This window comes from Protopterus annectens, chromosome 1.part1 (assembly GCF_019279795.1).
Source record: "Protopterus annectens isolate FY-2018-M chromosome 1.part1, PAN1.0, whole genome shotgun sequence".
NCBI classification, from domain to species: domain Eukaryota; kingdom Metazoa; phylum Chordata; order Ceratodontiformes; family Protopteridae; genus Protopterus; species Protopterus annectens.
The window spans coordinates 1557504046-1557531121 of NC_056726.1; the positions used below are offsets into that span (position 1 = coordinate 1557504046).

A 27076-nucleotide genomic window follows, 5' to 3' on the forward strand; every position below is an offset into this window, starting at 1 on the left:
CATGCCAAAAGACCATTCAGAAGACAGACAGTGCAGTTAGTTCTGCCCTGTCTAAAAGCAAACAATTGGATGTGCTCTGTATACTTTCAGGATGCCCTCTTGTCATCTTGGGGCAGGGGGGTCAGACTCCTCAGGGGATGAGGAGAAAACCTGTGCAGGATGTTTGAGGCGATTGGCTCCACTCTGACTTGCAGGGACCTGATGGATGAACTGAGGCACACTGCAGGTTGATCAGAGGTGGAACTGGTACCGCTGAAGACTGTGTTGAAGTCCTTTGAGGAGAAGCAATCATCTTTTCCATAATGTTGAAAGTCAACCACAACTCAGCTGGTACTGGAAAGTTCCACCCTGGCATAGCATCTGTCCTCATCAAAGTGGATGTGAGTAGCACCGAAGGAGAAATCACCAATACTAATAACTTGGAAGGCTTTGAAGAAGAGACTGCTGCCAAAATGAAGGCTGAAGTCTCAGACAAGAAAATAAGCACCAAACGTGTTGGTACCTAAGACAGAGCTTAAAACTCTGAGTAGGACCGTCAGTTTAGAAATCAAGTTAATGTTGAATGTTTTGATGTTGAGTGAGTCGGATGCACGAGATCCAGGGCAGAGGTAAAGATACCAGCCTGCTCCTAACACACAGGCTCTGAGAGATGCTCTGTCTGAAGCCACCAGTGCCAACACGAACTGAAGGAGAAAGTAAAGGACATGAAACGCCAACTTAATCTGCCATGGAGACAGAGGAGAATGGGATTATACCCATTTCAATCAATATGCGACTTCAGAAAGGCTTGTCAAACATTCCAATCCCCATCACTGTCCCTCCTGAAGGGCCTGACAGACTGGAGTGAAAAGGTGGAAGGAAACCTAGATATAAAATGAAAAAATTTGCTTTCTGAAGAGTGTCCAATTACTGTAGGCTTTGGGAACTTGTCAGACATTATGATCACTATATCTGAAGCTACAGAAATATTAGAACACTAACTGCAGAGCCAAACGGAGAAAGATCCAGTCTGTGCCTTTGGGGTAAGGGAATGACCAGCATCCCCCTTCTCTTTTTGGGGTCGGCATCCTTATCCTTTGCTCTTTCCCTACCCTACCTTGACTTCTCAGAAGCAGGGTTGGGGGGGAATTCCTTTTAAAATTAACACATTTCATTGGCCGTCTAATGACAGAAGACCAAAGCCTTACAGATAAAGCAATCTGCAGCCAAACATTCCAGCCTCACGCACACCATGCAAAGGTGAATTTATGAGGCTACATTTGGCACACCTAAGAAAGCTCTTCTCAGATTTATCCGTGAAAAACAGTACACACACAGCACACTAGCTATAAGAGATAAACTATAGCACATACATATATTACAACTACTATGCTAACAGTAACAAGTTTAACCAGTATTAAGCATGAAACTACTAAACCTTTTTTTTTTTTTTTTGTTAAACCAAAAAGTTGCTGGGATTTCTGCCCCAAACAGTGAAAGGTGAGAAATAAATGTTAGAAGACAAACTGTCTGATAAGCAAGACCTAAAATGAAAGAAACCTCAAAGGAGCTCAATTTACCCAAAAAGATAAAAAGGATGAAAAAGGCTGCAAAAATCTTTTATTTATTTATTTTTTTGGTTCCCTCAGACCTCGTTATTATTGTCCTATCCCCCAGTGCCCCACATCCACTCTGGGTCTACCACCTACCCCCCCCCCCCCGACTTACTCTGGTGCTGTTGAAGCCAGTTATATCTTAAGGGTTTCCTGGTGGCCCAGTCATATGTACTTCTGTCCAATAGGTGTTTTTTTATATTATATGCCCTACCGACTTTCCCTCCCTGCCCCCAAGCCTGTTGGTCATGTCTGAGGGCAATGTCCCTCTTTGGACCATGCCTCCCCTTATGGAGTGTCACCAATAAGCAGACCCCCCACCCCCCCAAAAAAAACAGGGACACCCATCATCCCTGCCGCTCCCATTAGACACCTGAGCTGCAAGAGGAACCTGGATTCCCTGGACTGTAGTTAAGGGTTTATCCCTCTACGTTACTGCAGCAGCGAAAAAAGGCTGTAAAATCTTAGAATAGTGGAACAGTCAGCTGAGATAAATACACTCTCTCTGAATGCTACTAGCATCAAATGCGACCTGAGGTGAGTTAGTGCCCTTAGGGATTATGGAAGGGAAAGTGTTTAAAGGAGTCTGAGACTTGGAGCATTAGCATAGATGGTTCAAATCTGACAGGCAGCTCGGAACCTATCAGTTAGATTGGGCAGACAGGATGAAATGGTAAATAAAATAATGTAAGAAAGCTGTCTGCATAGTGTTCCTTAACTCAAGACTATTTTGCATTGCTTTAAAGGCCATATACAATTCTTTCATGTTTCATTTATACATGGACACAACATTCTTTTGGGAAACAAAAATTCCTTTCACCTTGAAAAGCATCGGTTACATCCCACATTCACAATTTGAAATACATATCAATATGAAATTGGAAAACAACTGATTTGAATGACATTCTCAAAGATTTCAAGCCTATCCTCATTACAGAAATCTTTATCACAACTGATGGAAGGAAATTAATCAGCTGCTCTATCAAATGTGGCTTGATGCTACTCTTCTTTAAAAAAAACATGGTTTTGTCTAACGCATCAGTAATTTGGTGTGGCAGAACATCTGGACTTTAGTCATTTATTTTCACTTTGTCAACCTAACTGTGCAACTGACAGCAGCTTTAGTGAAAGTCTAGGCAAAAAAATGAGAATAACGTACACAAGCAAACAGCAAAATGCAATGAAAAAACTTTCTCCAGCTCATTACCCATGGGAGATTGGTATAATGGTTAAGGTGTTTACCTTACAGACACAAGGTGCAGGGTTTGATTCTCACATGGGGTGATTGGCTAGGCTTAAAATAGTCCACAAGGGCAGTTAGCATAGTACTAATCTATGAACCTATTATATAAATAAGTGAATGAAGAATGGTTCAAACATGCAGACATTATAAATAGTATGTGCAGAAAAGTCAGTTCAACAGAAACGCTTAACTATAAATGAAACACATTTTCTAAACTCAACAGGTGTCAAACTGTACAAACTACAGACGTGTTCTTGCAATATAAATGCAACTGATAAAATAATTAAAAATAGTGCAATGCAAACAACTACAAACCATTTATTTTGTTTTGAGAAGATAAAATGGCTGGCAAACTTGGCTAGAAGTGCTTATGTACAGCTGTGCTTGTGTATAAATATGCTATCAATCTAACAACTATGACATAAAATGCTACCATAACATGTGGCAACATTATCAAGAGCAGTGAGTATAAAATTTCCCTCTGCACTGATGGGGACAAATTACTTTCAAAGGAATGCAACAGGAAGAGAGTCAACATCCAGTAAAACAGCATGTTCTGAAGACATAAATTGATTATCCATAACTCTTAGAAGTCCAGCAGAAGCCAATATTGAGGATAAATGTGAAAGTGAGCCTAAGGATCAAATGGCAAATTAGAGTTAAGTGAAACACCACCACAATAATGTACATGGTGTTTGCTTTAAATTACTTTGGTTGTATTTCAGCTTGTTCCAGGATTTAAAACAAACTCCAAGCCTGAATCAGATTAGATAGGTAGCCTGTCGCTAAACCCCAATGAGTGTAATCCAATCTGGAATGGTGAATAAAAACACCTCTGCCAACTGTCTTTCCTCAGGCTATCACAACCCACACTACTGTGGTTTATTAACTACTTAACCAATAGATACAAGTTTGTTAAATCGCTCTTCACCTTCTCTCCCTTTTCTTTCTGTCAACACTCGCATGTCACAAGGCTCCACTCTTGTCCCTCTAATCTTTAATATATTCAATAACAATCTACATAAATCTTCTCAGCAAGTTTCCCCCATACAATACAATGATGATTCTACCAGACTATGAATTTTTGACAAACTAATACATCTTCAGAGAACTGCCCAGAAGCTTTTAACTTGGTAGAAAATTGGATACAGGATAATTTCCTGCTATTAAATCAAAAACTAAAAATTACTTTCCTTTCTTCCAAAATCCCATTTCCATGAAAAATAAAAACTTTACAATATATTTAATACCATGATTGGAGTTAACCACGCATACAAAATTACATAGCATGAAAAACACCACCAATCTTAATTTCAATATACATATCCAAAACAGCATCAACCCATACAAAATAGGTATCCTACATGCACAAAAGAAATTCCTTACAAACTCTGGTAAGGTAACAGTAGTTACCACCTACCTCTTACCTCTCTCTCTCTCCTATACCGAGTACCTATCACCAACCTACAAGACTCATTTAGTTCTAAATTTCATCAGTGCTACAACAAAGCCACCAGATTCGCTTGCAACAAACATATTAGCACTATTAGGGCCACATTTTATTAAAAGTTCACTGTTTATCACTGTATGCCTACTGATGAAGTTCAAAATATGCAAGTGTTATCAACTCTTTCACTCTATTACTGTACATTAAGATTATATGTTATCTCTATTTACTGTCTATTTTATCACTGCACTGCTTATATATTAATGCACCTTACTTACTCTGTATGCTATTACTGTTGTTATATATTATATTACTTTCAGTTATTACTGTATTGTGTCTTTTTTTCCGTGTGCCTCCACTGAAAACAGGCAGCTCTGCCCAGTCAGACTTTCCTGGTAAACAAATGTAAAATAAAATAAAATTGTATTTATTTATTTACATTTGTAAAGTGAGATCACAGTAGCCTACTGATACAAGGTTATCCTGTTTTTCCACCTGAGAAATGGTTAAGAAATGACTTACAGTTTTCAGAGCAGTCCTTGGTCAATTCTGATTGTTTCTTAAACACAAACTTGTCTTTGCTTTGGCTCATTAGCAGCAGTACAAAAGAACTGCCTGCTCACACCTTGTTCTCCAGCTCCCCTGTTTACTATCTTAAGCCAATCCCAAAGTTAATAAATATTACCTCCGGCAGGCACCATAAAAAACTACAATCACCCTTTGTCACGATCATATGTTCATTTATCAGTTTACTCTGTTACCTGATTGTTTCCAGCCCTCTCATAAGAGCTACTAACAGGGTCTCTACCCGCTTCGCTCCCCATCCTGCCCCCTATTACCTCCCGCCCCCAGTGGTTCTACCTTTATTACATTCACAAACCCCTCCCATCTTTCCAATAGCCAATCACAGCGCTAACCCAATACTACCTCCTCCATCTTCCCACTACTATCACACCTCCTCAGCTAACATGTACAAGCATACCTTACCTATGCTCACTGCATGCACTCTCCTTGCATATCTTACATTCTACCAAAGCTCCATCATTCCCCCACTCAACCACTACCACTGTACTACTACTCACACCACCACTCATGTCTCACCCTCACTCAGCTCCCCTCCCACCAACTCAAGAACCATCCCTATGCACCCCCCATATATTCTACCAACTATATTACTCAAACATAAAGCATCCCTACAACTTAACATAGCAACCAACCCTCCCACCATACCTATTACCCACAGAGCACAATCATAAAGTTTCCCTAATAAACAAACACATTCAAAAACTGAGAATACTAATAATCTCATGCATATCAAAACTAGCCCTAAGTGGAGACATCCACCCCAACCCTGGCCTTACCATCTCCAACCCCAATCCTCATAAACAGACTAGAAACCACAACTTCTCCCATATCACAGCCAATAGAAAGCCAAGTGACATCCTTCTACTAAGCCTAAATATTAGAAGTATATCCAACAATGTCCATGAACTCCATGCCACCATAGACCTGCACTCCCCAGATAGAGTCATCCTGACATAAACCTGGCTAAAACCTCACATTACCAGTGAGCAAATACTCCCTACCGGTTACGGCATACTAAGAGTAGACCGGCTAAACAAGAAAGGAGGCGGTGTAGCTATAATATTTAAACAGCATCTAAACATCCAGATCTTAAAATCATCAGCTCCACAAAGAGGCAATGAAGAAATAATGTATACCAACCTCAAAATAAACCAAAACAAAACCATCAACATAATTGGATGTCACTTCCCACCTGGCCAAAACATCCCTCCACTAGAAAACCTCCTCAGCTGGTCTACCCACCATCTCCCCCAAGAAACTATCATTTTAGGGGATTTCAATAGACTGGCAATCCTGTTCTGGCAACCATCCAACCCATCATGTAAACCTTCATGGCTTCACCCAACTAGTCCACTCACCAGCCAGGATAAATAAAAACTCCAGCAAGCACACTACCCTTAATTGGATACTAGTCAGTAAGAGCCCCCAGTCATATATAACAGGCTGCTTACCAGATAGCCTCAGTGATCACTCCCCAACATTCCTACTCAAAAAATACCTGTACCAAGCTAAACCTGTCATCTACCATCAAATACGTAAAAAAACTAAACTTTAACCCACTCTCGTTCATCTCATCCCTCAAAGAATGTAACTGGCATCCTCTAAAGTACCTCAGTCTTGATGACGCAGTTGAATTTTTTAATACTACCTTCCTGAGCATCCTTAATTACCATGCCCCCATAAGACTTTCCAGAACCAAAGCACAGCCCTCCCCATGGCTACAGAAAACCACTAAGTCAGAAATGAAAAACAGGGAAAAAGCCTGGGAGCACTGGCGCAAAACCAAAACCCCCTCAGCTAGACAGAAATTCCTAGAACTACGCAACAGAGTCAAAAAGCTAATAAAACAGGACAAATTCCAAAACCACCAGTCTGCCCTACACTCCTTCCAACACAGCCCCCAAACAATTCTGGTCCTCCATAAACTCCATCCTACACCCAGGTAAAGTGAGTACCCCTCCTCCTAACATCCCTCACTCCGAAAATATTGCTACCTCATTCAATACACGCTTCACACAAACCATACTATCACTAGATAAACACAACCCCCCTCCCCTCCAACCCACACCTTCAACTAGTAATCTCCCCACTGCCTTCTCTTTTTCTCCTGTACCTACCCCCAACATAAAAAAAACTCTTAAGCCCACCAAATTAGCAGCAGACAATCTCCCAAGTGAATACCTACAAATCGCAGCTGATGCTCTGGCCTACTCAGTATAGTACAGTTGTGTACCTACCATAAATGTAGATGTTCGAGTGTATTCACTGTTGCTGTCATTACACTTGGGTTATCCTGCTGGCAGGTGACCCACAGTCGGCCCGAGTTCCAAAGTCTTGGTCCGGCGTCGGTTGCTGTCGCCTCTTCCCTGACGTCAGTGCGCCAGGGGTATAAAAGTTGCAACAGACGCCATTTTCTTCAGTTTTTCTTGCCACAGATGTCAGGTGCCCCCAGACAGGAAGGCTGAAAAGATAAAAATATGCCAAAAACCATGCATATATTACTATAAACATTTCCTTCATCTACCAGCAAATACACCATATAGGTTGTATAGAGTTGAGAAGTACAGAAAAGTCCCAGCAAAGAAAAGGGGGTTGGTGGGTGGGTAACATGGACTGCAACAGTTAATACACTCTAACATCTACATTTATGGTAGGTACACAACTGTACTATGTTCATCGTGTTTCACTGTTGCAGTCATTACACTTGGGTAGAATCCCAAAGCTCTGGTTGGGTGGCTGGGTCTAAATTGGATTGGGAGAGGCTACTAGGCCCTGCTGCACTGCAGTGGCAAAGCCTGTTCTGGATTTAGAGTAGAGAAGTAAGTGGTAGTGCTTGGTGAAAGTGTGCACTGAGCTTCAGGTTGCAGCTTCTAAAATGTCTTTGGTTGGTACTCCTCTGAGAAAAGCTGCTGAAGTGGCTGCTGCTCTGGTAGAATGAGGCCTAATGCCCTTGGGCACTGACTTGCCATGCTGTGCATAACAGAAGCGGATGCAATGTCCTGTCAATTTTGAAATTGTCTGCTTTGTAATAGGCTTTCCTTGTGATCCTGAAGCATAGGCTACAAACAGTTGTTCAGTTTTTCTGAAGGCTTTTGTTTTGTCCAAGTAGAATCGTAGCTGTCTGTGTATATCCAAAGCATGCAGTAGTCTCTCCCCTTTACTCTGGGGATTTGGGTAGAAGGTAGTTAAATTAATGGTTTGGTTCAAGGCCACATTGGAGACCACTTTTGGCATGAATGTTGGGTTTGTCCTAAGAATAACCCTGCCCTGATGGAAAATGATGAAAGGTTCCACAGCCATTAATGCCTGTAACTCTGAAACTCTTCTTGCTGAAGTAACTGCTAGGAGCAGAACAGTTTTCCATGATAAGAATTTTAGATCAGCTGTGCTGGCTGGTTCAAAAGGAGGCAGTGTGAGTTTTTCTAAAACAAAGTTGAGATCCCAAGTTGGTACTGGTGCTCTCCTTGGGGGTCTTATATTTTTTGTCCCTCTGAGGTACTGTCGTAGTAGAGGATGTGAAAATATAGGAGGGTCCGTATTGTAATGAGCTGAAATGGCAGAGGCATGGATTTTAATTGATGAGAAAGATAGGCCTTTGTCCAACATCTCAGTTAGGTATTGTAAAATCTGAGGTATATTTGGGACAAGTGGTTCGAGGCCTTGTGCCTGGTTCCAAGCACAGAATCTGTTCCATTTTTCTGCATAAGATTTCCTAGTGCTGGGCCTCCTGGCTTCTAAAATGATATCCATAACAGCTTTAGAGAGAGGTGCAGTCTGAGTGGCAACATTATCTGCCATGCTTCCAGATTTAAGGTTTTGAGTTGACTGTGCAGAATCTGATTGTTTTGCTGTGTCAGAAGGTGAGGAATTTGAGGTAGAAGCCAAGCTGGGCCTTGAGACAAGTTCTTTAGGATTGGGTACCAGTGCTGGCGTGGCCAGTCTGGGGAAATCAGAATCATTTTTGGCCTTTCTTGTCTGACTTTTAGTAGCACCTTGGTAAGAAGAGGCATCGGAGGGAAGGCATAGACTGCCAGGCTTTTCCAGCTGAATGATAGAGCATCCACTTTCCATGCTTGAGTGATAAGTTCTTGTGCAGAATTTCTGTATTTGGTAATTGTGAGGGGAGGCAAAAAGATCTATGTCTGGGTGTCCCCATTTCCTCGTTATCATGCTGAACACCTGTGGGTTTAGTTTCCATTCATGAGGATCCATGAGATTTCTGCTTAGTTCGTCTGCCAGTGTATGTTTTGTTCCTGGCAGGAATTGTGCCTGCAGATGTACTTGATAGGTCAGTGCTGTGTTCCACAAAGTCATGGCTTGCCTGCATAGGGGGTAGGAATGTGTGCCCCCTTGCTTGTTTATGTACCACATAACTGTGGTGTTGTCCGTCTTTATTAATAGTTGTCCTGGATGTAGTAGGTCCTTGAAAGCTGTCAGGGCATTCTGAACAGCTAGCATCTCTTTTTGGATGATGTGAAGATGCATTTGTTCCTAGGGCCACGTGCCCTGAATACATTTTCCTGCCATATGTGCCCCCCAAGCATAATCCGATGCATCCGTTGTTATTGTCTGCTTGGCTGTGGGTAAGGTGAAAGGCTGTCCCTTGTTGTGGTGACAGGCCTGGGACCACCATCGAAACTCCTGTTGTAGGCAGGGAATTAAAGTTATGATAGTCTCCAGGCTGTGACAATGCTGAGTCCAAACACTTTTCAGATACCAGTGTTGTTTCCTCATATGCAGTTTTGCATATGGAATTAGTATGATGCAGGATGCCATGAAGCCCAGGGCCTGCAGAATTTTTCTTGTAGGGAGCTGGGATTTTGTTGCCATCATTTGAAAGTAATGAGTCAGATGCCTTTGTTTGTCTGGTGTGAGATAAGCCATCTGGGTAGTTGTATTTAAGCTTGCACCCAGGAATATTATCTCTTGAGAGGGCACAAGTTTTGATTTATTTTCGTTTACTGTGTATCCTAGGCAAATTAGTAATCTTTTTACAAACGCTAGATGCTGTAGAAGAATGTCCTTGCTCTCTGCTTGAATAAGGCAGTCGTTCAAGTAGGGATATATTTGAATTCCTTTTTGTCTGCAAAATGCAATTACTGGTGCCAGGCATTTTGTGAAGACCCTGGGCACAGTAGATAAGCCAAAGGGCAGTGCAGAGAATTGGTAATGCATTGAGCCTGCTACGAATCTGAGGTATCTTCTGCAAGTTTGTCTGATTGGGACATGCAGGTATACCTCCTTGAGGTCCAAAGTAACTAGCCAAGCCTTCTTGCCGAGCATGGGCAGAAGTTGCTGTAGTGTTAACATTTTGAATTTTGGAAAATCCAGGAAAGTATTTAGGATTGACAGGTCCAGTACTGGTCTCCAGGCTTTGTCCTTTCTGGGTACTAAGAAAAGTCTTGAGTAAAAATCTTGTCCCTGTTCTTGCTGTGGAACTCTTTGAATAGCTTCCATGTCCATAAGAGCAGCAATGTTTTTGGGCCTCTGCCCATTGGTTTTGTGGCAGGTCTGGCATACCTTTTGATTTTGGAAGCATGTGAAAGTGGAACCTGTAACCCTGAGAAACAATATTCAGCACCCATTGGTCTTGGATGATTATGTGCCAATTTTGTGAGAAAAGTGCTAGCTTTCCCCCTAGGGGAGCTGCCAAAAGGTAAGTGCTTAGCATTTGTAGAGGGAAGTCATTGGGACTGTTTCCTATAAGGTTGTGATTTGTCTTCCCCTCCTTTGGGGGCTGAAGCACCCCATTGTTTAGGTCTGTAGGAGCCTTGGGGCTGAGATCTGCCTCTATGTGGCCTATCTGACACTGGAAAGGATCAATTTTTTGAAGACCAGTTTCTGCTAAATCTAGGTGGCTGAACCTGTAGGAAATCCTTCACTGTCTGCATTGATTATGCTTTATCCTCCATTTTCTTTAACACTTCCTCTGCCTTAACACCAAAAGTATCATGCTGTAGTGGAGCATCCAGTAATTTTACTTTAACATGGTCAGGTAAACTTTGTTCTTTCAACCAAGCATGCCTTCGAATAACAGAGCCTGTAACTGCGGCTCTAAAAGAAGCCACTAATGAATCAAAACCACATTGCAGAGTATGCTTTCCCACTTGTTCAACTGCATGCAATAAATCCTGCATTCCTTTACTGTCAGGACTTTCTAAATTTGAAACCATTTTCTGTTTTAACAATGACATGAGATACTGATGATATTTAAGCATGTGAAACTGGCAATTTAAAGCCCTTACAGCTAAAGTAGCAGAAGTGTAAACTTTTTTCCTCCATCTGTCCAGAGCTCTGGAATCCCTATCGGAGGGGACAGAATTTTTAGCAGTGGAAGCCTTAACCCCTTTAGGACCCTGAGAAATTGTTTCTGGGTCTGCAATGGGGTTTCTGTACAGAAATGTACGAGAGTCAGGGACCCTGTAGTACCTGTCTGGCTTGACTGGTGCAGGGGGTAAAGAATCAGGAGACGGACTGGATTCAGAAAAAACAATCAACAATATCAAGCACATGGGGGATAGCCAGGGGCCTGTGCTGAGGCAATAAAAGAAGTCTCTGAGCCTTTTCTTGGATTCTGAATAACCCTGGCTTTCCCAATGGAAATGCTCCCTCATAGTGTGAAGGGTTTCCCCAAAAGAATAATCCTCAGGCGGAGTGGCTGAAGGTACAGATTCTTCTGCATCAGAGTCCTCATAGGGAGGGAGTGAGTATCCCTGATCAGAAGAGAAATCAGAGGAAATGGAAACCTGGTCAGAGGAATCATAGTCAGTGTCTTGCCTAGGCCTTTTGTCAGGAGGGGGATGGGAACCCCTGATTAAAGTAATTAGGTCTTTGGCCATTTTTAGCATCCGTTTCTTTGGCAGGGATGACTGTTCAGGAGAATGCTGCACTTGTTTCCTTGTCTTTAATGGTGTCTTTGACTTTGCCTTGGCTGCTGAAGTGGGCTTAATTGTAAGCTGTGAAGGTCTGAAAACACCCTCAGAAGCCGATGCCTGCTCAGCGGCTCCGGACCCATCTGAGGGAATAGTTTCCGCAGGCCCAATACCTTGAGTTTCCACAAGCCTAGGTGTCTCCACGTGGCTGTCGGTTACGGCCTGTGGCTCTGAGGTAGCGGGTGTCAGGGGCTGCGAAAGCACCTCACTGAGAACTGGCGACTGGCCTTGAAGAGGCTTCGTCGTCGGTTTTGGACCTCAGATGCCTGTCCTTTTCTTTGTCTTTGCGTTTTTCATAAATGCTGGTCATCGGTAGTTCCGACGGCATTATGTAATTAAACCTTCGGCCAAAGTAATGTAAAGCAAAATCGTACCAACGTTTAATAGTGAGTTTATTGAATCTGGCACAAAACCGACAACTGGTAAAGTACAGTTTTGTACCTACCATAAATGTAGATGTTCGAGTGTATACACTTGCTGCAGTCATGGTCAGGCGGTTCCCCAGTCGGCCTCAGTTCCAAAGTCTTGGTCCGGCGTCGGTTGCTGTCTCCTCCTCCCTGACGTCAGTGCGACAGGGGTATACAAGATGCAGCCGACGCCATTTTCTTCAGTTTTTCTTGCCCCAGATGTCAGGTGCCTCTAAATAGGTAGGCAATTCCAATTGCTAATGAAACATACATAAGAAAAGCAAAAAACAACTTACAGCTACCAGCAAATACTCCCCATAGGTAGTAAGGGTAGAGACATAGGTACGTACCAGCCAGTAAGTGGGGAAGGAGGGAAGGTAACCTGGACTGCAGCAGTGTATACACTCGAACGTCTACATTTATGGTAGGTACAAAACTGTACTATGTTCATCGTGTTACACTGCTGCAGTCATTACACTTGGGTAGAATCCCAAAGCTGAGGTAGGGTGGCTGGTTCTTTAAGGCATTAGGGGTGGCTATAAGGCCCTGCAGCATTGCAGTGGCGAAGCCAGCTCTGGATTTTGAGTATAGAGGTAGATGGTAATTGCACAGAACTCCCAAGTTGCTGCTTCCAAGATATCCTTGGTAGGTACTCCCCTGACGTAGGCAGTTGAAGTGGCTGTTGCCCTGGTGGAGTGAGATCTAATGCTGCTAGGTACAGGTTTTCCATGGTATGTGTAGCAGAAACGTATACAATGTCCTATCCATTTTGAAATAGTCTGTTTTGAAATGGCTTTTCCCTGTGCTCATGCAGCATATGCTACCAATAATTGCTCAGATTTTCTGAAAACTTTGGTTTTGTCCAAGTAGAAGCGTAACTGCCTGTGAATGCCCAAAGAGTGCAGTAGTCTCTCCCCTTTATTCTGTGGTTTAGGATATAAAGTTGGCAGGTGAATAGTTTGGTTTAGAGCCACACTGGATACCACCTTTGGCATAAACGTAGGGTTAGTTCTTAAAGACACCCTTGTCCTGGTGGAAAATGAGGAAAGGTTCCACTGCCATTAGTGCCTGTAATTCTGAAACTCTTCGTGCTGATGTTATTGCCAGGAGCAGAGCAGTTTTCCAAGAGATATATTTTAATTCTGCTGTGTTAGCTGGCTCAAAAGGAGGTAAGGTTAGTTTTTCCAAAACAAAGTTGAGGTCCCAAGTTGGAGTAGGTGCTCTATGGGGCAGTCTTATGTTTTTAGCCCCTCTGAGGTACGGTTTTAACAGAGGATGAGAGAAAATTGGTGGATCCGTGTTGTAATGAGCAGAGATGGCAGAGGCATGGATCTTGATGGATGAGAAAGAGAGGCCTTTGTCCAGCATCTCAGTTAAGTATTGTAGTATCTGAGGAATGTTTGGGACAAGAGGGTCAAGGCTGCGAGCTTGGTTCCAGGCACAGAATCTCTTCCATTCATCTGAATAGGCTTTCCTGGTACTAGGCCTTCTGGCCTCCAGAATGACATCCATAACAGCTTTGGAGAGAGGCATTGCTTGCTTGACAAAGGAATCTTCCATGCAGCTAGGTTTAAGGTCTTTAGCTGGCTGTGTAGTATTTGATTGTTGTGCTGAGTCAGTAGATGTGGGATTTTAGGCAAAATCCAGGGTGGTTCTTGTGCTAAGCTCCTTAAGATTGGGTACCAGTGCTGGCGTGGCCAGTCTGGTGCAATCAGGATCATCTTTGGCTCTTCTTGCCTGGCTTTTATGAGTACCTTTGGCAGGAGAGGTAGTGGTGGGAAAGCGTAGGTTCTCCCAGCTGAATGAGAGGCATCCACTTTCCATGCTTGTGGATGGTAACTCCTTGTGCAGAATTTTTGTAGCTGGCAGTTTATTGGGGATGCAAACAGATCTATGTCCGGGCTCCACCATTTCTGTGTTATCATTCTGAATATTTGTGGATTTAATTCCCATTCGTGGGGATCCATGATGTTTCTGCTTAAGTCGTCTGCCAGTGTGTTTTTCTCTCCTGGCAGGAATTGTGCTTGCAGATGAACTTGAAGGTTTATAGCTGTGTTCCACAAGGTCATGGCTTGTCTGCATAGGGGGTAGGAGTGAGTGCCCCCTTGCTTATTTATGTACCACATAACTGTGGTGTTGTCTGTCTTTAGCAGTAGTTGTCCTGCATGCAGCAGGTCCTTGAAAGCTATAAGGGCATTTTGTACAGCTAGCATCTCTTTTTGATTGATGTGAAGATGCCTTTGTTCTGCGGGCCACATGCCCTGAATACATTTGCCTGCCATGTGTGCTCCCCAGGCGTAATCCGATGCATCTGTTGTCAGTTTTTGCCTGGCTGTGGGCTGTGTAAAAGGCTGTCCCTTGTTGAGGTGACAAGCTTGAGCCCACCACTGAAACTCCTGTTGAAGGCAAGGGATTAGTGGTATAACTGTTTCCAAACTTTGACAGTGTTGAGACCATACATTCTTTAGGTACCATTGTAATTTCCTCATATGCAGTTTGGCATATGGAATTAATAGTATGCAGGATGCCATGTAACCCAAGGCCTGCAGAATTTTTCTTGCAAGGAGATGGGTCTTTGTTGCCATCAATTGAAAGTATTGAGTCAGTTGTCCTTGCTTGTCTGGTGTGAGATGAGCCATCTGGGCCGTTGTGTTCAAGCTGGCACCCAGGAATATAATCTCTTGTGAGGGCATTAGTTTTGATTTCTTTTCGTTTACTGTGTATCCCAGGCAACTTAACTTTTTTTACAAATGCCAGATGCTTTAGAAGAATGTCCCTGCTCTCTGCTTAAATCAGGCAGTCGTCCAGGTACGGATAAATTTGAATTCCTTTCCGTCTGCAAAATGCAATTACTGGTGCCAGGCCCTTTGAGAGGACCCTGGGTGCAGTAGATAAGCCAAAGGGCAGTGCAGAGAATTGGTAGTGCATTGGACCAGCTATGAATCTGAGGTATCTTCTGCAGTTTTGTCTGATAGGGACATGCAGGTATGCCTCCTTGAAGTCCAAAGTCACGAGCTAAGCTTTCTTGCCCAGCATGGGAAGAAGCTGCTGTAGTGTCAACATTTTGAATTTCGGAACATCCAGGTAAGTGTTTAGAGATGAAAGATCCAGAATGGGCCTCCAGGCTTTGTCCTTTCTGGGTACCAGAAAGTCTTGAGTAAAATCCTTGTCCTTGCTCCTGTGATGGTACCTTTTGAATAGCTCTCATATCCATGAGTGCTGTAATTTGTTTTTGAGCCACTGCCCATTGATTTGGTGACAGATTTGGCATTCCTTTTAATCTTGGCAGAGTGTGAAAGTGGAACTTGTACCCTTGAAATACAATGTTGAGAACCCATTTGCTTTTGGTGATCATTTGCCAATTGTGGTAGAAGAGTGCCAGGTTTTCCTCCCAAGGGGGCTGCCAAGAGGGATTTGTTTGGCAGCTGTAGTGGGAAGTCATTGGAGCTGCTTTTTATATGGTTGGGGCCTGTCTTCCCCTTCTTTCTGGCCTGATGCAACCCATTGTCGAGGCCTGTAAGGACCTTGTGTTTGACCTCTACCTCTTGGACATCTGTATCTTCCCCTTTGAGGTCTGTCTGTAATTGGAAAGGACCAATTCTTAGTTGGCCAGTTTCTGCTAAATCAAAGAGGCTGAACCTGTAAGAAATCCTTCACCGTTTGCATAGATTTTGCCTTATCCTCCACTTTCTTTAATACCTCTTCTGCCTTAACTCTAAACAACACATCCTGCTGCAAAGGTGCATCCAATAATTTTGCTTTAACATGATCTGGTAAAGTATGTTCTTTTAACCAAGCATGTCTTCTAATGACAGAGCCTGTAACTGCTGCTCTGCAGGAGGCCCTCTAGAGAATCAAAACCACATTGCAAAGTATGCTTTCCCACTTGTTCAACTGCATGCAATAAATCCTGCATTTCTTTAAAATTAGGAGGATCTGATTCTGGAAGCATTTTTTGTTTTAACTGAGACAGTAAAAATTGCTGATATTTTAGCATGTGAAACTGGCAATTTAAGGTTCTCATTGCTAAAGTTGCAGACGTATATACTTTCTTTCCCCATCTGTCTAATGCTCTGGAATCTCTGTCAGAGGGAACTGGATTCTTGGCTGACGAGGCCTTAACACCTCTGGGTCCCTGAGAAATAGTTTCAGGGTCAGCTACAGGGCTTTTATACAGAAATTTATGTGAGTCAGGGACTCTGTAGTATCTGTCAGGTTTAACAGGGGCTGGAGGTAAGGAATCAGAATTTAAGCTGGATTCAGTATACACATCATCTACAATATCCAACAATGGAGGAACAGCAAGGGGTCTGTGTTGAGGTAATAAAAGGAAGTCTCTGAGCCTTTTCTTGGATTCTGAGTAATTCTGGCCTTCCCAGTGGAAATGCTCCCTCATGGTATGTAGGGTTTCCCCAAAGGAGTAGTCCTCAGGCGGTGAGGCTGACGGAAATGATTCCTCAGCATCAGAATCCTCATAAGGGGGTAAAGAGTATCCTAGGTCTGTGGATGAATCAGAAGAGATGGACACCTGGTCGGATAAGTCATAGTCTGCATCCTGTCTAGGCCTTTTATCAGGAGGGGGATGGGACCCCCTGATCAGAGGGATTAGGTCTTCGGCCATTTTGTTTCTTAGGCATGGAGGCCTGTCCTGGAGAATGCTGTATTTGTTTCTTTGATTTTACAGGAGGCTTAGACTTAGCTGAGGGTTTAATGCTTAACTGAGTAGGTCTGAAGACACCCTCTGAAGCTGTGGTTTGCTCAGATACTCCGGATCCCTCTGAAAGGTTAGTCTCGGTAGGCTGAATAACTTGTGCGTCCGAAGGCCCAGCCATCTCCACGTGGGAGTCAGAGGCGGCGTGTGGTTCTACAGAAGTGGTAGTCAGGGGCTGCGAAGGCGCCTCGCTGAAAACCGGAGAACCGGCGACTGGCCTAGAAGAGGCTTCGTCGTCAGTTTTTGGCCTCTGATGCCTATCCTTGTCTTTGCGCTTTTTGTGTATTCCGGTCGTCGGAAGTTCCGACGGCATGGTATAATTGAATTTCCTATCAAAATAATGTCGGGCAAAATCAAACCGACGTTTAATAGTGCGCTTGTTAAACCTAGCACAAAACCGACAACCAGTGACGTCGTGGTCTGGGCCTAGGCATGGGATATAATAGGAATGGAAATCCTTATGAGGTATTTGCTTCCCACAAGAAATACAGTTATTAACTTTTACTGACGTCGGTCTGAGGCAAGAAAAAGTTTCCTCAACGGGGTACTTAGCTTTGTAGAAGACTTCGGTTCTGGATTCGGAATGAAAATCTCAGGAGACGGCCAACTGGAACTTGCGAACTGCTTTTGCTTCGGGCACCGCGCGGCAAGAAAGACTGAAGAAAACGGCGTTGGCTGCATCTTATATACCCCTGTCGCACTGATGTCAGGGAGGAGGTGACAGCAGCCGATGCCGGACCAAGACTTTGGAACTCAGGCTGACTGGTGAACCGCCTGACGGCAGGATAACCCAAGTGTAATGACTGCAGCAGTGTAACACGATGAACATCGTCGTGATCAGGGCCTAGGCAAGGAATACAGTAAGAGTGAAAGTCCTTATGAGGTATTTGCTTCCCACAAGAAATACAATTATTAACTTTTACTGACATTAGTCTGGAGCAAGAAAAAGTTTCCCCAACGGGGTACTTAGCTTTATTGAAGACTTTGGTTCTGAAACTCAAATTTGAAAATCTCAGGAGTCAGCCGACCGTCACTTGCAAACTGCTTTTGCTTCAGGCACCGCGCGGCAGGAAAGACTGAAGAAAATGGCGTTGGTTGCAACTTTTATACCCCTGGCGCACTGACGTCAGGGAAGAGGCGATGGCAACAAATGCCAGACAAAGACTTTGGAACTTGGGCCGACTGCGGGTTGCCTGCCAGCAGGATAACCCAAGTGTAATGACTGCAACAGTGAAACACGATGAACATCCATTTTGATTAACCGATCTCTGTCAGAAAGTTACGTTCCCACACTGTGGAAAGTATCACGTATAATTCCCCTCCACAAAGGTGGCCCCTCCACAGAACTAACCAATTACCGCCCCATAGCTATTCTCTCTCCACTCTCCAAAACACTAGAGAGATGCATACACTTTCAGGTCTCAGACTACCTCCTTACTAACAACCTCCTTTCCAATACTCAGCATGGTTTCCGACCAAACCATAGCACTACCACTGCCTTACTCTCCATTACTAACACTATCCTTCAGCATAAAAACAATGGCTCTCTCTCCTCTGCTACTTTCCTAGACCTATCTAAAGCATTTGCCATGGTCATACACAAACAACTCGTCACTGTCCTCAATAACCTATCCCTCTCTCAATCAGTCACCAACTGGTTTCAGAGTTACCTGTCTGACCGCCAACAATCCGTTGTATGGCAGAATCACATATCTCCCCAACTACCTGACTCCATAGGGGTTCCCCAAGGATCCATCCTTGGACCCCTACTCTTCTCTGTTTTCACCAATAATCTAGCCTCTGCCACCAAACATGGCACACTCATACAATACGCAGATGACTCAACCATCATCTGCTCAGCCCAGTCCCTACCCAAACTGCAAAAAGTCACACAGGAAGCCTTTTCCTCTGTTGAAACTTCGTTATCCGATGTCCAATTAATATGCAACCCAAACAAAATGAAACTAAACTACTCATCTTCCAACCCACCAAACATACTCAAAACAACTCTCACTTTAACATCACAGCAAAAGACAACACCACTATATACCCACCTGAACACACCAAATTGCTAGGGGTGGAAACAGAAAAACTAAAATTTGACATTCACATATGCAGGACCATAAAAAAAGTCCACAAAAAAACTAGGAGCATTATACAGAAATAAGCAACTTCTCACCAAAGCAGCAAAGATTTCAATAGCAAATTTCCACCTTATCTCCACCCTACTTTATGCCTCTCCAATATATGCCAACCTAAGGCAATGCCATCTAAACAAGCTAGAGACCTGCTACAACAAAATCGCCAAATTCGCCACAGGGGCATCCTACCTAGTCGCCACTGTCTCTCACTTGCGGAACTGGGCTGGCTTGAACTCCCTCACCTCCTTCAATGGTATCAACTCTCACTCGCCCACAAACTAGTAAACCATCCACTAAATGTCCCATCCCTCCAGAATCTACTCCAACCCTATCGCACCACCAGACCACTAAGATCCAGCAACAAAAATCACTTGCAGATCACTAAAGCCAATAACTCTGCTGGTGAAGCACTATTCTCTTGCGCCATAGCCAAATTATGGAACTCCCTCCCACCCACAATTACCTCCGTACCATCATGCACCCACTTCAAAACTTTACTAAAAGCGCAGCTAAAAACATGCTGGCTATGCCCTTGCAACTCCCACTCTAATATCACCCACCCCATCTAACCACTACCTCTCTTTCCACTCCACTAACTGCCTTGATTATAGAGCAAGCTCAGACGCTCATAAGCCTAGTACTTATTATACAGCAGGAACTTCTTATTCTAACATTTGTTAATGTCTGTTATGTACTTCGTAGATAAAGATTCTAGTTGTCTACTGATGTACTATGTTCTTCATCTGTAAATATGTTTGTAATTAATTGCTATGTTAATTGCTATGTAATCCAATGTAACTACTGTCTATTTTAGTTGTGGAGCTTTACTCCCCGGGCCTCTGCTGAAAATGGATCTACGTCCGGTCGGACACGCCCGGTTAGCAAATGTAAAAAAATAAATAAAAATCCTATCTTGCAAAGTGTCTCATTCAGTCTCTATTCCAATAGTGTAGGTAGAATTTGGAACAAAATCAGGTCTACCTCACACCTTCATCTTGTAACACCATTACCAGAAGACCTCCTCTCTACCTCCTGCCTTTATCCTTTTTCCTGACCAGGGACATAGCTCTCCTAATACCCCTCATCACTTTTCTTATACCTCCCTTTAAAGCACTACACCACTTAACCTGTAAATCCCCTTCTAATACCTCACCTTATTGTACTACTACTCCTAATTAGCATAGCTAAATTATTATTCCATTGCTACTTTTCTATTAACGTTTAAACTGGTTTATCCTCTCTAATACCTCACTGTACTGTATTTTTAAATTATGCCTTATCTTACACAGCAAACTTCTACCTGTAAATTCTTGTACATTAATACTTGTGAATATTAAAACAAATTTGTTTATGCTTTTATGCTATGTATTCACTGAAACTGCATTATAAAATCTGTCACTGTAAATACTGATTGCATTAAATATGATACTTTGGAGCTTTTCTCCCTGGCCTCCCCTGAAAAAAGGCACCTGTGTCCAGTCGAATTTATTCCGGTAAACAAATGCCAATAAATAAATACATTATAAGGTCCGACACTAAGTACACTACACAATGCACAACTCCAATCTACAATATGCCAGGAAGCCGTCTCTCAAACATTCCGAGGTCTTTATTTTGTTCAGCAGAATTGCTCATTCAACGTCATTACAAAATATATGCTAATGGAAATTTAACACAAAAAAAGCAGTACAAAACTTTAGACTTTTTTTCTAAAGGTTCCTCACTGCAACTTTACTAGCAAATCTAGCTGCTTAAGAGTCAAGAAGCTCTTCAGTCAATTAGTACAAGGGCAGAATAAGTATCATGAAATGCAGTAAGTTTTTTTCTGTTAGGACTCGGTGATCAGAAATAAGGACCGCATGTTCCTTCTGTTTAGGTCAAGAACAAGTTAAGCAGAGAAAATTAATCAGAAATACGTACCTTTAACTTCCAGTACCGAAATAAAGTTAGGTTCCTTAAAATTAAGCTTATTCACCTTCGAAGACATAGAAATAATTAAATGAGATATCAGTGATGCAATTTGACTCACTCAGACATTTTTCCAAGCTACTGATCTAAAAATCTATTTCAATCATTTTCTATCGTGCACTTTTCTGAAGCCATTCCAGTACATTAAATCCAAACTCTTCCCTGTATGCATAAAATAATCTTACAGGGATTCCACCAAGCAATCAGTACACTGTACACGATTTAAATGTTTAATGCAATCTTCAAATAGCTGATATGCTTAAACAACTGGCAAAGTGTAATGATGTAAATGATCAGGCGCTGAAAATAAACATAGTTAAAAAGACTTCACTAACAAGTGAAAAAGGTAACATAAAATGAACAGTACCTTGAGCGTGACCTTGCCCTTCTCCTAGATCGTGAATGGGAATGGGAACGAGATCTAGATCTAGACCGTGAGCGAGATCTGTGCCTGTGTTTCTTTTCTTTCTCTTTCTTAACAGGTCTTTCTGGAGACATTTCCTTAAGGTCTTCAATCTCAGGCATGCATTCTCTCAAAATATCACTGAGGAGGGATGAAAATGTTACCTTATTTAATCAGAATTGTTCACAGCTGTATATAAATGTGTACTGACATTTAGTCTTATTATGTTACCTTAGTTATGATGGCAGAAAACTCTTCAGGGCCATTAAAATGCATACATGTGCATATTTCATGTTTCCATATGCTCCACATGTACACACAACTGCTGCCTCACACATCAAGTTAATGGCAACATTATAATGCTTTAAAAGTAGTGGAACAAAGACTGAATGAATTACAGAACTATAACTACCTAGCCATGTAATATCCCTGAGCAATAAAGGTACAACAGACACGTTCTTATGAGTTACTATACAAGGAGGCCATTCTTGGTGGGTCAAGGATTAGGTTCATACTCTTTACTGATCACAATTCTGCACTTCTCATTCAACGTGCACCTGAAACTAGAACTCACACTGATGAAACGCATCAGTTTTAAAAGAACTACTGGCTAGTTACTACAGTTCCTCACCATAAACCACTGAGCAGACAGACTTTCAAACATCATAAACAACAAAGATTTGCAACTACAATGCTTAAAAAAATCACTAACAATGTCCAAGTACCCACCTACCTGGTTTAAAAGGAACTCAAATAACAAGGCTAGAGAGGCAAGCTAGGTATACTGGGATGGAAGGAGGACATCAAGCAGCCACCACAGACAGTCTTCTGACAGACCAACTGATGTGAAAAAGTGCATCTGTTACAGTTTATCTAGAACTCTCTTTAGTAAGTCTGTTATTCAACAGACTCAACAGTAAATCCATGGAGGTAGTCAAGAGAATAGCCAAAAAAAAAAAAATTCAGAAAGCTGTTTCCCCTATACTTTGGAATCAGCGGGGATGAAGAACATACAGTTGTGTAAGTAAACTTACAACAGTACATGTTCGAATGATTTACTGCTGCAGACATCTTGGCTATATGGGGGTTATATCCTGCCAAGGTTATAACTGCAGAGCAGCTTCCAAAATTTCAGGGCACCTTCCATGTGTCCCAATTGTTAAGCAGTTTCAGCTGAGCTCACTAAAAGACAAGTCTGGCGCTAAGCCCTTCAGAGCATTCCTGCCAAAAGAGAGAGGGAGGCTTAAACTTGGACAGATGATGCTAGTAATAAAAAATAAATGCCCACACCCTGGCATAAAAAAGCACATCAAAAAACAAGGGGGGGGAGGAGGAAGTGGCACTTTTAGTATTGTTCTAGGACATTAGTCTTGTAGCTTCATTTGCACTGTGTGAAGATTATGCATTACTGCAATATTTTAGCATTGTTTAAACACTGTATGGCACTTCCATTTCCATAAGTAGAATTACATGCAAGAGGTAGCGGTTTTGTATTTCGAACCCAGTCTAGGGCCTCAATCAATCTTGTAGCATCTTAAATAGTTGTGGCAGGACTGTGACCTACTGCCAGATTTGAGCCTAATTTAGTCATTTATTACAGCATTACTGGTACATTATGCATAGTCTGTGGTGAGGTTGCAGTACTGCGTGTTCTGCTCCAGTATTTGTGCTTCAGGGCTTTTTCTAGCTGTATATACCTGCTTAAAGATGCCTTATTATACACTTTTCCATTTATCCAGCTGCTGTTTTTCCTCTGTTCTTTGAGCCTGTGTCACTCCCAACTGAGGCATTAAGCTAAGTTTCTGAAATTCTAACCACAGGACAAGGGCTCCATTTTGAATTTTTCCCAACCCTTCCACCATTCTCTAATTGTGGCTTCAAAAGTCTGTGTTACCTGGTTTCTGCCCCTTTCAGTAATCTGATTTCCAAAATCCCTCCATCCCCTCTTTCACTGCTGTTTCTACTGTGTAACTTACTTAAGTACTTTCCCCACCCATTTTTTTCCACATATCCATAATACTAATTGACCACCCAGCAAACCAGAACTGCACTTAAGTAAACCTCCCTTGCTACAAATTTTCTCCTGCTCATCTTCCCAAAGCTCCCATCTGCTTGGCTCCCTTGCCACTCTCCGAGGGGATCCCCGAGTTAATCCAACCCCACCCTTGGCAGAGAAGAGATTTTATTGTTTTGCACTTCAGTTAACTCTTCAGAGTACTACTGTTTTATTTTGCTTTACTTGTGGATTTTGCCTCTGAAGTCCTTAACACTTGAAATTGTCTTAAGTTGTTTTGTTGTAGCATTACAACTGCAAGTAAAACTTTCTTTGTGTTATTACATCAACAGGTTAGCAATGCCCTGTACAGACACAAATGCTCAGAAAGTAAATTTTATCTACAAAAAGTACAGTTTTGTACCTACCATAAATGTAGATGTTCGAAGATCCACATTGCTGCAGTCCTTACATATGGGTAGTCCGCTGTCCTCGGTCGGCCCGAATACCAAAGTATTAGGCTGACGTCGGTCAAGGCGCTTAAAACTGACATCAGAACGTCAGGGTACAAAAGCGCATGACCGACGTCATTTCCTCAGTCTTTTCTTGCCCCAGATGTCAGAAGGCCCTAACAAGAAAGGCCACAGCCAAAAATAACCAGCAAAAACTAACCAACCACCCGTGCACTAACCACATTTACAAAATGTACAACACAAAGCACAACACCACCCTCAACAACAGAGGGGAAGGAGGGAGGGTAAATTGGACTGCAGCAATGTGGATCTTCGAACATCTACATTTATGGTAGGTACAAAACTGTACTATGTTCTTCATCTCACATTGCTGCAGTCCTTACATATGGGTAGAATCCCAAAGCAGAGGTAAGGGAGGATGGCAAAACTATAAAGCATTAGGAGCTGCCAAAATGCCCTGTAAAATTGCAGTGGCAAATCCAGCCCTAGATTTAGAGTAAAGTGGAAGGTGGTAATGCTTAGAGAAAGTATGCACTGAACTCCAAGTAGCTGCTTCCAAAATATCTTTAGTAGCCACCCCCTTAAAAAGCTGTAGAAGTGGCAGTAGCCCTAGTGGAATGAGGCCTAATCCCAGCTGGAATCTCCTTACCATGATGGGAATAACAGAAAGCAATACAAAAACCAATCCACTTAGAAATAGTTTGTTTTGACACAGGTTTGCCCTGAGAACGCAAAGCAAAAGAAACAAACAACTGCTGAGACTGCCTGAACCCTTTAGTTCTGCTCAAATAATATCGCAACTGTCTGTGTAGATCCAAAGTGTGCAAGATCCTTTCCCTTTATTTTGGGGTTTGCATAAAAAGTAGGCAAATGAATAGTTTGGTTTAAAGCCACACTAGAAACCACTTTAGGCATAAAAGAAGGGTTAGTACGAAAGACACCCTATCCTTGTGGAAAATTAAGAAAGGCTCAACTGCCATAAGGGCCTGTAATTCAGAAACCCTTCTCGCAGAGGTAATGGCCAACAAAAAAGCAGTCTTCCATGATAAATATTTCAACTCTGCCGATGCTGCAGGCTCAAAAGGTTGTAGAGTGAGTTTCTCCAACACAAAATTGAGATCCCAAGCAGGAGTAGGAGCTCTACGTGGGGGTCTTATATTCTTTGCCCCTCTAAGGAATTGCTTAAACAAAGGCTGAGAAAATAATGGTGGGTCACAGTCATAGTGAACAGAAATTGCTGCAGCATGAACCTTTATAGAGGAGAAAGACAAACCTTTGTCCAATAACTCAGTAAGGTATTGAAGCGCAACACTTAAATTAGGTTTAGAAACATCAAAATCCTTTGCTGTACTCCAAAATAAAAATCTCCTCCATTTATCTGCGTAAACTTTCCTTGTACTAGGCCTTCTGGCCTCCAAAATAACATTCAAAACTTGTTGTGGAAGCTGAGACCCTCCAGGGTTTAAAACAGAATATGCCAGGCTGTCAGATGTAGAGAATGAAGTTTGACATTGAGTAAATGACTGTTCTCCTGAGACAGCAGGTGAGGAATCGAAGGCAAAGGCCATGGAGGCTCCTGTACCAGACTTCTCAGTAATGGGTACCAGTGCTGTCGAGGCCAATCTGGAGCTATTAAAATCATGTTTGGCTTGTCCTGTCTGACCTTCAGCAGTACCTTTGGGAGGAGAGGCAGAGGTGGAAAGGCATACACGTGAAGATTGCTCCAACTGAATGAGAGAGCATCCACTTTCCAAGCTGTGGGATGAAACCTTTTTGTGCAAAACTTTGGCAGCTGGTAATTTAGTGGAGAAGCAAACAGATCTATGTCTGGAGTTCCCCATAACACTGTCAATCTCTGAAATACATGAGGATCCAATTTCCACTCGTGGGGATCCACAATTTGTCTGCTCAACACATCTGCTAAGGAGTTCTGTGCTCCTGGCAGAAACCTTGCCTGAAGATTTAGCTGTAAACTGAGAGCAGTCTCCTACAAAATCATTGCTTGTCTGCATAAAGGATAAGAATGCGTTCCCCCTTGCTTGTTGATGTACCACATGACAGTTGTGTTGTCTGTTTGAATCAACACCTGCCCTGGAAGAAGTAAATCCTTGAAAGCTATCAATGCAAATTGGACTGCTAACATCTCCTTCAAGTTGATATGTAGATGTTGAAGTCTGGCAGGCCACGTGTCTTGTACCCATTTTCCATTTAGATGAGCTCCCCAAGCTTTGTCTGAGGCATCTGTCATTAAAATCTGACTCGCCTCTGGCCGGGTCACAGAGAGTCCCTTGTTTAGGTGACATTCCTGAGCCCACCACAAAAATTCCTTTTGAATGCAAGGTATTATCTGAATGACAGTGTCCAAATCTTGGCAGTGCTGTGTCCATACATTCTTGAGATACCACTGTAGCTTCCTCATATGCAGTTTGGCATTGGGAAGTACCAGAATACAAGATGCCATGAACCCCAAGGCTTGAAGGACTGTCCTTGCAGTCAGCCTGGACTGATGAGACAACTGGTGGAAGTAAAGAGAAAGATTCTTTTGCTTGTCCGGGGTCAAAAGGCCATCTGGGACGCTGTATTCAGTCTCACACCCAGAAAGCACATGTCCTGAGAGGGTACTAGACTGGACTTTATTTCGTTCACAGAATACCCCAGGCATCTTAACACTGCCATCACATACTGTAAATGATGAAGAAGTTTGTCCTTTTCTTGGGCCAGAATCAGGCAATCGTCCAAATAAGGATAGATTTGTATTCCTCTTAGCCTGAAGAAAGCTACCACTGGAGCCAGAACCTTCGTGAACACTCTGGGCAGTAGATAAGCCAAAGGGCAATGCAGAGAACTGATAATGTGAAGTCCCAGCCCGAAAATGCAGATACTTCCTGCAACTGGGCCTGATAGGAACATGAAGGTAAGCTTCCTTGAGATCCAGAGTCACCATCCAGTGATCTTTGCCCAGCAGAGGTAAAAGCTGTTGTAACGTCAACATTTTGAACTTGGGAATGTCCAGATATGTGTTGAGGATAGATAAATCCAAAATTGGTCTCCACGTGTTTCCTTTCTTTGGTACTAGAAACAGGCGAGAATAAAATTCTAGGCCCACTTCTGGCAGAGGGACCGGTTGTATGGCCCCTATTTGAAGTAGTAGAGAAATTTGTTTGTGAGCCTCTAGTCTTTG

General features: G+C 42.7%; 1 protein-coding gene across 1 annotated transcript in view; it reads right to left on the reverse strand.

Annotated features, from left to right (window-relative positions):
• SRRM1 (serine and arginine repetitive matrix 1) overlaps positions 1-27076 on the reverse strand; it is a gene marked incomplete in the record, with an annotated part of 1602281 nt that overhangs the window by 1068730 nt on the left and 506475 nt on the right. The window contains 1 exon segment of the mRNA XM_044083096.1: positions 21394-21570. Within this exon segment, the coding sequence (XP_043939031.1) occupies positions 21394-21570 (177 nt within the window).